At 39.3% G+C, this 10,937-nt stretch overlaps 1 protein-coding gene across 1 annotated transcript in view; it reads right to left on the bottom strand.

Annotated features, from left to right (window-relative positions):
- Window positions 1–2,870: 2,870 nt before the first annotated feature.
- LOC306860312 (phosphatidylinositol 4,5-bisphosphate 3-kinase catalytic subunit alpha isoform) overlaps window positions 2,871–10,937 on the bottom strand; it is a 48,680-nt gene continuing 40,613 nt past the window's right edge. The window contains exons 19-22 of the mRNA XM_079401947.1: window positions 10,472–10,642; window positions 9,453–9,570; window positions 7,725–7,876; window positions 2,871–5,612 (exon numbers count right to left, since the gene is read on the bottom strand). Coding sequence (XP_079258073.1) covers window positions 5,339–5,612; window positions 7,725–7,876; window positions 9,453–9,570; window positions 10,472–10,642 — 715 coding nt within the window. The 3' untranslated portion in view covers window positions 2,871–5,338. The remainder of the gene's footprint in view (window positions 5,613–7,724; window positions 7,877–9,452; window positions 9,571–10,471; window positions 10,643–10,937) is intronic.

Here is a 10,937-nt window from a genome sequence, read left to right as displayed (position 1 = left end):
ACAGTTGTATTCAAATGTTCAATATTGCACCTTACACATTCAATGTTAATGCATGGCAAATCCATGGAAACTTTTTCTTTGTGATATATACCAACACCACCATGATTTTCCTCTTTTAGTTTAGCAAAAACATCCTCACTTCTGTCATATGCAGCACTACGTGTTTTTTCATGGAAATGGTACCCAGCAAGACTAACATCATTTGGTTTCAACCATGTCTCTGTTGCACATATCATATCAGCCTCAAAATATCTGTTATCTTGGCCAATGTCTAATATATGTGGGATTAATCCTTCAACATTGTGTTTAATCTGGCAGCAGTCTGAGGGGTTTCATCAGGATATTTATCCCATGACCGCAGAGGAGTGGCTGATGGGACAGAATAAAGGTCAAACTGGACTTGGATACATGACTGAGAGCCCAAACAGCCAATCAAATCACTGCGCTCAGAAGCCTTGTTTCTATCTGACATTTAATGAATTGTTGGATACAAACCTCCTCTCCTTCATTATAGTAAAAAGGTGTTGTTATGGCACATGTCATTTGAGTGGCTAGTTAACCCGTTTAATCCCACATTTTTCCCAGACATGAAAATATCCAAATGATGTGTCATTAGTGACCCTTTGAAATAATCAATAATCTTTTTTTTTTTTTTTGGAAAAGTGTGAAAAATTGTGTTTTATGGTCAGTCACAGTGACCGGTGGGATTCTGAATTATCATATTTCTGCAGTCATAAAAATTGTTATATATCTCAGCCCAGTTGTTTTAAACTGTTAGATCACATTCTAGGGTTACTATTATGCATAAAAACCTTATACAACACTGACAGGAAGAGTTAAAAGACAACCATCCATGTATTTCAAAATTGTAACTTTTTTGTAATATATATCATCACATTTTTATATTAGTGCTACCAGTATTACATCAATATTGTAACTTATTTGTAACATTTGAACTTTTTAGTGCAATATTTTGTCATTGCAACATTTTATTGCAATTTTCACTAACAACTGCAACTGGGTTTATATTGTATTCCTAAGTTCCCTGTTATCCCAGCGGTCACTATTATGACCATCAAGATGTTTACTCCTTCTATGACCACACTCAACAAAACTAAATATATGTGAATGAATATATTAATACTAGACACCTTAAAGATAATGTGCACCAAAAATCTTTGTCATATCTTTATGTTAACATACTTTACTAGCCTTTTGTTTCGGAGCTTTGATGCAGCTATCATCTTCTCAAGGTGCAGTTGCTCTGGTCATGTGACACTGTACATATTTAATTGAGAAGTGCACTAAAACATGTGTGTGTGTGTGTGTGTGTGTGTGTGGTGTGTGTGTGTGTGTGTGTGTGTGTGTGTGTGTGTGTGTGTGTCTGTGTGTGTGTGTGTGTGTGTGTGTGTGTGTGTGTGTGGTGTGTTGTGTGTGTGTGTGTGTGTGTGTGTGTGTGTGTGTGTGGTGTGTGTGTGTGGTGTGTGTGTGTGTGTGTGTGTGTGTGTGTGTGTGTGTGTGTGTGGTGTGTTGTGTGTGTGGTGTGTTGTGTGTGTGTGTGTGTGTGTGTGTGTGTGTGTGTGTGTGTGTGTGTGTGTGTGTGTGTGTGTGTGTGTGTGGTGTGTTGTGTGTGGTGTGTTGTGTGAGTGTGTGTGTGTGTGTGTGTGTGTGTGTGTGTGTGTGTGTGTGTGTGAAGATGATTCATGCGGAATCAAACAGTTCTATTGTTTTTGACTTCATACAGGTTTTGAGATTTATTTTTGGGCTGAATTACTCCTCGTTCAGGATGATTACATTTACATTTATGCATTTAGCATAAATAATAATTATAAGCATACAGTTTTAATAACAGCAAGGTCCACACCACAGTTATAACGATATCGAAACAGAGGAACAATATCATAGGAATCGCTTTGAGAATGATGAACGAGAAAAACATTGACAGACAGTCAGAATTTAAAGCAACAGACGACAAAACTGCAGTGCTCTGAATAAACAGCCTGACGTCGCTGCTCTGGACGCTGAGAGAGTTAACACAGCTGCTGTGAAAGGGCCTTTAACCCTTCTGTGACAATTAAACAATTACACTGAGATTCCTGGAGGACAAAATCAGTTTGTCTAAAAATGATCAAAAAAACATTATTCTTTCATTTTCAGCATTTTAACCCTTTAAATGTCAGTTTACAGAACACACACACACACACACACAAATCAATCAAGCAACATTATTTATATTAAAAAAATTATGACATTTAATTTTATTGATTTTTTTTTTTTTGCAGTCAGATTATTTTTTTATACTAGTGCTGTCAAATGATTAATTGCATCCAAAGTAAAAGTTTTTGTTTGCACAATATATGTGTGTATTCTGTGTATTTTATTATACACATGCATGTATATATGTAGAAATATTTACATTTATTTACATGTCTATATTTATATTGAAATATATTATATATAAATTAAATTGAAAAAATATATTTAATATATAAATATATACATGCATATGTGTGTATTTATATACGCATAATAAACATGTAAACAAAAACCTTTATTTTGGATGCGATTAATCGTGATTAATCATTTGACAGCACTAAAAAAAATCAAACAGAATTAACAGATAATGCATGATTTGATGCTTAAATGGCTCTGGGTTTATTAAATATTGCTGTTTTAATGTGTATCGTTTTTGTCCTGAAGGTCCTGAGTGTCTATTTGTTTTTTACCTCATGAAAAATAGATTTATCAAAGGAAATGAAGGTGAAATATTAAAATTTTTGGAAAAAAATATGCTGATGTTTGCATTAAATAAAAGAAAAAATGTCCCTAAGGACGCACAAGAGTTAAACAGAAATAAGCAAGCACCCTTAATATTTGAAAAAGTTTATTAAAAGACTCACGACCGTAACACTAAACAATCACTAACAGACACTCCTGATTGGTCCATGATCATGATTACAGTACAGCGATTCTGTCCTACATCTACTGCTCCAGATCAGTGTTATTGCTCCTTCACAAACACAAAACAGACTCATGCGCTTACTTTAAACAATGAGAGGTGAAAGCAAGTGAAACCATGAACTCGGCAGTGATTGGTCGATTGTATATCGCAGAATTTGTACTGGCTGGTTTCTACAGCTTCTGATTGATTGATTGATTGATTGATTGATTGTAAACTCGCAGAGATTTCGATTGGCGTCTCAGTGTCACATCAAAACAAGACAGAAAATAGAATTGCAATAGAATTTCTCCCAACATGCTAACTGTTCTGTCCAGCAATGCATAAGCTCTTAGTTGTGTGGAAGACTAGCGGAGGGCCAGAGCCGTCAGCTGCAGTGCATTCTGGGTAGTGTCTTTGATATGACCTCTCCTGCTGTTTGGTTTAAAGGTGGCAGTGCCAATCAAAGCTTGCCCTTTGACCTTTGATACCCTGAGGAGGACTGTAAACTCTGCTGAAGCGACCGCAGACTCTTCATCTTCTTCATCATCATCATCAGATTAGCTCCCTGTAGGGGTTTCCCATGAGCCTTTGCGGTGTCAGACAGTTTCTGAGGAAATCTGTACTGTTCTGGGAGCTTTCTGTTGCGTCTCGGTGGTTTGTCGCAGTATCAGACGGGGTGTGTGTGTGTGTGTGTGTGTGTGTGTGTGGTTAGCGTTCAGTGCACTTCATTTTCACAGCTGCCCACGGTTTCTTTCCTGTGGTGACGTATTTCCTATTGAAACAGGAAGTTGGGACACATCAAAGCGCTCGTCCTGCTGAAGGCCATGTGACTCTCACATGGAAGATCTTGAGTCGTGATTTGACCTTGCTAACAGCTAGCGTGTCCATTCACGTGTGCAGAGAAAACCACTTTCACCCCAAAATCAAAAACAAATCAATCAGATTTAGCATGAAGAAAAAGGATTTTTTTTCACATTTAAACATCTACAACTCTAATTAATCACACTACTGTATAAATACTACAAAAATAAAAATACAAAACAGTATAAAAAACACTACTGTGGTGTATAAATACTACCTATCATTGTTTTTGTCATGCTACTGTAATGAGAATTTGGACTAGTTGTGTTTTAGGACAGTAATAATGCCAAAATGTAAAACATATAATAATGTTTTTATAGAATATATAACGTCTGTGTTGCTTGTGACTGTGGGGTGGAATATGAATACAGTTGGTCATAAGTTTACACACCCTCTGTACTGAATCACAGGGATCATAGAAACATCATGTTTTATTTATTGCTGGCCTGAATAATCTATTTCACACACCACCCTGCTGAAAAAAACAATAGACACCATCACAAAATTTGTACTGGTTTTACTGGAAACTGTAATGGATCCTGTGGGTCTCTACTGGTAATTGGTCACCTTCTATTGGTGGCTTTATAAAACCAATAAATCCTAATGGAATATGTCCCAAAACACACTACAGAAAACCATTTTTTAATGGTTTTAATGGTTAAAAGTTGATTTTATTGACGTATTTGTAGTGGAAACCATTAACATTTTCTGTGATGGTTTTATTGTTTTGTTTTTTTTCAGTTGGAGATGTTGATGTTCAGAAAAATAATAACTGAATTGACACAAATGACCCTGTTTGCAAGTTTCTATATGCTTGATTCTTAATACTGTGTCGTTATGATGATGATCAGTGACTGTACTTATGTTTTGTGATAGTTGTGCGTGAGTGTCAAGAAGTTCAAAAGTTTTCACCCCCTGCTCTTAATGCATTGTGCTTCCTTCTGGAGCATCGGTGAATGTTTGCAGCTTTATAATAGTTGTGCTTTAGTCCCTCTTTCATTCTCAGAAATCATACAGTCACTGCTGGGAAGAGCTCAAATGTGCAGAAGACGCTGGAACATACAAACAGGCAACCAGTGTTAATATTCAAGGCTATGTAAACTTCTGGGTCTTTTGTGTAAATATAGCGCCACCTTTTGGCTGATTCTTACTAAATTTAACATACAGCTTAATCGAGACACCTTCCACGTGTGTGCCATGCTTCTTAACACTTCTTAATCACAAATCTGATTTTATGAGCTGCTGAGGTTTGATTGGCTGCTGGTGGCCATATTTGTTTGGTTATGAGTTATGTTTGAAGAATATGTTACAATTTTACCCAAAGAAGGGGTATAACCATTTTCAACTTGATCAATTGTACGGATCCAAGTCCAATTCTGAAGGGAAAAAAGACTATTTCTCTCAGTTATAGTCTCACAGAGTCTCACAGTTAAGGAATAATTAACATTTTGCATATTCAGTAAAGGGGATGTAAACTTATGTCGGCAGCTGTACATCACAGCGATCTGAGCACACTGAAGTGTGTGTGTGTGTGTGTCAGTGCTCATTGGGCATGTGTCGGATGGTGTGGAAGATCCAGTCCATCTTAGTGGTCCATCCTCCATGGTGAGCGTCGTTCATCTGTTTGGTGAAGTACTCCAGAGCGTCCTGCTGGTTCTTCTCCAGCGCCAGCGTCTTGCGCAGGTATGCGATGTCATCGAAGCTCTGCAGCTCAGGCATCCCGCAGCCCAGCAGCAGAGAGAAGAGGTTAATGAAGAGGCTGGCGTGCTGACGGATGGCCAGATATGCTTTATAACACATCTCCTGAAACCTGAGAGACACATCACACTGAACACACAGGTGCTGTAGAGTGAGTGTGTGTGTGTGTGTGTGTGTGTGTGTGAGCAGGGTTCCTACACATCTTCCATCTGACTATCCCATACTTTTCCAGACTCAGATTTCAGACTCAACTTCTCAATAGATTTTCAGACCATATTTACTCTTTGGCCACTTTATTAGGTACACCTTGCTAGTACCGGGTTGGACCCCCTTTTGCCTTCAGAACTGCCTTAATTCTTCGTGGCATAGATTCAGCAAGGTATTGTCAGAGATGATTTGAGCTTTGTGACATGGTGCATTATCCTGCTGGAAGTAGCCATCAGAAGATGGGTACACTGTAGTCATAAAGGGATGGACATGGTCAGCAACAATACTCAGGTAGGCTGTGGCGTTTAAACGATGCTCTATTGGTACTAAGGGGCCCAAAGTGTGCCAAGAAAACATCCCCCACACCATTACACCACCACCACCAGCCTGAACCATTGAGACAAGGCAGGATGGATCCATGCTTTCATGTTCTTTATGCCAAATTCTGACCCTACCATCTGAATGTTGCAGCAGAAATCGAGACTCATCAGACCAGGCAATGTTTTTCCGTTTTGGTGAGCCTGTGTGAATTGTAGCCTCTGTTTCCTGTTCTTAGCTGACAGGAGCAGCACCCGGTGTGGTCTTCTGCTGCTGTAGCCCATCTGCTTCAGGGTTAGACGTGTTGTGTGTTCAGAGATGGTATTCTGCATACCTTGGTTGTAACGAGTGCTTATTTGAGTTACTGTTGCCTTTCCATCATCTCTAACCAGTCTGCCCATTCTCCTCTGATATCATCAAGGCATTTTCGTCCACACAACTGCCGCTCACTGGATATTTTCTCTTTTTCGGACCATTCTCTGTAAACCCTAGAGATGGTTGTGCATGAAAATCCCAGTAGATCAGCAGTTTTTGAAATACTCAGACCAGCCCGTCTGGCACCAACAACCATTCCACGTTCAAAGTCACTTAAATCCCCTTTCTTCCCCATTCTGATGCTGGGTTTGAACTTCAGCAAGTCGTCTTCACCACATCTTCACACATAGCATCGAGTTGCTGCCATGTGATTGGCTGATTAGCAATTTGTGTTACCAAGCAATTGAACAGGTGCACCTAATAAAGTGGCCGGTGATTGTATAAGGTTCATAGAGGCTTTATATTTGGTATGTTGTACAAGTCCTGTACAAGTTGATTTTCTCAAAGTGACAACACACAAAGCCCCTAAAAAACACAGACTTTTGCATGCACCTGGAAACTATTCACATGCACATGGGAATTGTGTTTGCATGCTTACACATTACAATTTCTAGTTTTATAATGTTCAATGTAATGCATCCTCTGTGGTGGCCGAGAAACAATGACTGAGATGGGCCGATGGCACAGTTAAGCTCAGTTTCTCTTGTGCACACCAAAGTCTGTATATATATTTTTTATTTATTTATTTTTTGCAAAATTCCTTTTAGAGGCTCTAAAAGGATTTCTTGTATGATAAATTTATTTTCATTAAAATCTTATTTTCTATTATAGAAAACTAAATGGGGGCAAAAGTCTGGAAATGCAAATATTTTTTCAAACTCTGCTTTATTTTTTCCATACATTAACAGACCTGGAAATGACTGAAATCAAATTCCATACTTTTCCAAACTGTGTAGGAACCCTGTGTGTTTGTTTGTTTGTGTGTGTGTGTGTGTGTGTGTGTGTGTGTAATAGAGAGAGAGAGTATGTACCTGTTTATATATCCCAGTGGGGACTTAAACCTGGATACACACAGACTCAATGGGACTCATGTCACTGTAGGGACCTAAATTGAGGTCCCCATGAGGAAAGCAGCTTATAAATCATACAGAAGTTTTTGAGAATCTCAAAGTGCCTGTAGTTTTGTGTGAGGTGCAGGTTTAGGGAAAGAGGATATTAAAATACAGTCTCTACAGCAGAAATACCATTACGCCTGTGGAGAGTCCCTGTGAGCCACAAATACAAGAATGTGTGTGCGCGTGTTCACACCTCTCAATGTGTGTGTGTGTGTGTGTGTGTGTGTGCGCGCGCGTGTGTGTGTGTGTGTGTGTGCGCATGTTCACACCTCTCAAACTCTTTGGTCTTTGTGCACTCCTGCACACCCTTACTGATGACGATCAGGAAGTCTTGCGTGAGAACGAAAGGAACTCGCTCTCGCTTGTATCCAAATTTCTTCTTTTTATGATCCAGGAAGTGACCGAAGTCGATGTGGAACAGCTGCAGGAAACACCATCACACGATCAGTTTCTGATGAGTCTGAGCACACTCTGGGTTCAAAAGACACTTAATATTCTCTAATATCATCGATTTAATGCACTGACACTGTCAGATGAGAACAAAACTTGATCTGAACTGATCTGAATTATGACTCTTTTGTCTTCTGTAGAGCTGCTTTACAGCTGAAATTGAACTAGTTTCATAATTGATGAATTTTATAATATTATGGGGCTGTTCACACAGAACACATTTCTCATTCTCACTTTTCCATTGTTTTTCTATGTAAACGCACTAGATGGATGTGCATGACTGCTGCGCTCGTGTCTTATGTCTTTTGCAGTGCCACGTTTTTAAGACGCTGTGTCAAGTTAAAAGAATTTCAACTTTTACACGCAGTGCCACTCATCAATGTCAGCTCCAAAACAGAGGACCAATCAGAAGACCCTGGAGGCGGGGCAAGCATAGCTTTCTTACAGTAGCGAGTTTGCATGTTAACTGCTATTGCATCATTTTGCAAAAGCATGTATCGAGACCCTCGCATTCAGTGCTGTGCTTTTCTAAAAAACATGTTTGAGCACTGTCTCGCATTTTTAGACACAAAGATGCGCTTTTTGTGAATGGCCACTTATATTTTTATTTTCCTGTTCATTACTGTGAAGCTGCTGTGAATCAATCTGTATTCTATAATAGAAATAAAGGTGACTTGTTGGTCATTCCAATAGCATTATGTACAGTTCTGTCATGACGACTCTCGGAGTGATTTGTATGGTAATATTCATGACAATGTTAATGTGTTTGGTCTTGGCGGAATAGATCTGTTACGCTGCTTCTGCTGCCAATACATCCACAACATGCTGCTGTGAGCACGTAAGAAACACTGCTGCTGCACATATAACATATCTGAAAGATGAATAAATGATCTTTCCATTGATGTATGGTTTGTTATGATAGATATATACAATATTTGGCTGAGATACAACTATTAGAAAATCTGGAATCTGAGGGAGCAAAAAAATCTAAATATTGAGAAAATCTCCTTTAAAGTTGTTCAAATGAAGTTGTATATAAATATCAAAAATATTTACAGTAGGAAATTTATAAAATAGCTCCATGGAACATGATCTATATTTAATATCATAATGATTTTTGGCATAAAAGAAAAAATCAATAGTTTTGACCCATACAATGTATTGTACTACTTATGACTGCTTTTTTGCTCCCGGGACACAGATGGAATAATCTCCATAGCATAAATGATCATAGCAGATCAATACAGGTGGAGCTGGGGAAGGTGGAGGGTTTCAGAAGTGTGCTGCTACTGCTACAGCAAACACTGCCAAGTATTTGAATGTTGAGCAGCGAGCTCATTGGCTACCGATACAGGAGAGAACCAATCAGCTGTGACGTGATAATGATGTCATTATGTCATACTGAGTTGGATCTAATGGACTGCGCCATCTAGAGTTTCATGCCAGAACTTTGTATTTACGTGATTTGTTGTAATGTTGTCATTTCTGGCTCCCATTGTAATTGATTCTAATGCGATGTGTGTGTGTGTGTGTGTGTGTGTGTGTACCTGTCCGTTCTCCTTCACCATGATGTTGCTGTTGTGTCTGTCGCCGATGCCCAGAATGAATGTGGCCACACAGTATCCGGCACACGAGCGTGTGAATAAATCGATGGCTCTATCGTACCTGAGAGAGAAACAGGCGGATCATTACTGCAGTTTCTGTCTTCACAAACGCGTCCCTGAGTCTCCCACATTCATTCCATGAAGAGACTGGAGAAGGGGTTTGTCATATGCTGAGCATTTATTTCAACGGCTGGAAAGCAGATGTGTTCCTGCTCAGTTTAGGTTCTGGAAGTAAAAACTCCATTCAGTTTTCCTTGTTAGGCAACTTTAACTTCTAAACCTTTAAAGACAGAGCAACTGTGAGCTCTGAGGCTGTTAATCGATGGAATATGCTTTTGTTGAAGCCATCTGTTATTTCACATTATTTTAACATATTTTTGTTTAACAGTGGATTTTGCGGTGAAAAACTACATTACAGAAAATTCCACCAATCAGAAAGAGAGCAAACCTATCAAGTCCAACCACCCTCTCAAAACACTTCAGTATTTCTATATATAAACATATTTTGAAATTAACTTACAATATAGTGTTTCCACATATAATCAACATCTTTGCATCTATAGTTTTAGATTTCTCCATCCACAGTTTTATATTTGACCATGGTTTTTTATTTGATAATGTCATCGGCAGTGCTTCATGGGATTGTAGTTTTTCCCTCATTGAAGTCGTTAAGTTTATAGTTTTGTATCTTTGTCTTTCTGATTATCAAACATTTTTTGCTTTAAATCTAATATGTAATGTTGTGATTCTCCTCGTAGCTGGTTGGTTTGATTCATGGATTATAACTCTTAAATGAAGACTTTTATCAAATCAAAAGCGTCTCTGTTTTCTTCTCCTCGCTATTCATGCCATGTTAATGCTGCTAATTAATCAGCTGAGTTTTCATTATGATGTGTGTGCGTGTGTATGATGTGTGCATATGATGTGTGTGTTTGTGTGTGTGTGTGTGTGTGTGTTCTTACGCCTCTCCCTTGTTCTTCTCTCTGATCCAGTGGTGCAGTGTGTTGCTGTTGAACTGCAGCGCCCCCTTCAGGCCTCCTTTACACTGAATCTGCATGATGGTGTACGAGTTCTTCACCACCTCGATGAGACCGACACAGTCACCAATGGATAGACACCCATACGGCAGCATTCTGCACACACACAGAGTTAGCCAGCTGTGATTGGAGGATGTGTGTGAGCGGTGGACTATGATTGGTAGATGTGTACGAGCCGTGGGCTGTGATTGGCGGATGTCTGAGAGCCGTGGGCTGTGATTGGCAGGTGTGTGCGAGCCGTGGGCTGTGATTTGCGGATGTCTGAGAGCCGTGGGCTGTGATTGGCAGATGTGTGTGAGCCGTGGGCTGTGATTTGCGGATGTCTGAGAGCCGTGGGCTGTGATTGGCAGATGTGTGTGAGCCGTGGGCTGTGATTGGCAGATGTCTGAGA

The sequence above is a fragment of the Barbus barbus genome (assembly GCF_936440315.1).
Source record: "Barbus barbus genome assembly, chromosome: 41".
In the NCBI taxonomy this organism is placed as follows: Eukaryota; Metazoa; Chordata; class Actinopteri; order Cypriniformes; family Cyprinidae; genus Barbus; species Barbus barbus.
This window is presented reverse-complemented; position numbering and strand designations above follow the sequence as displayed.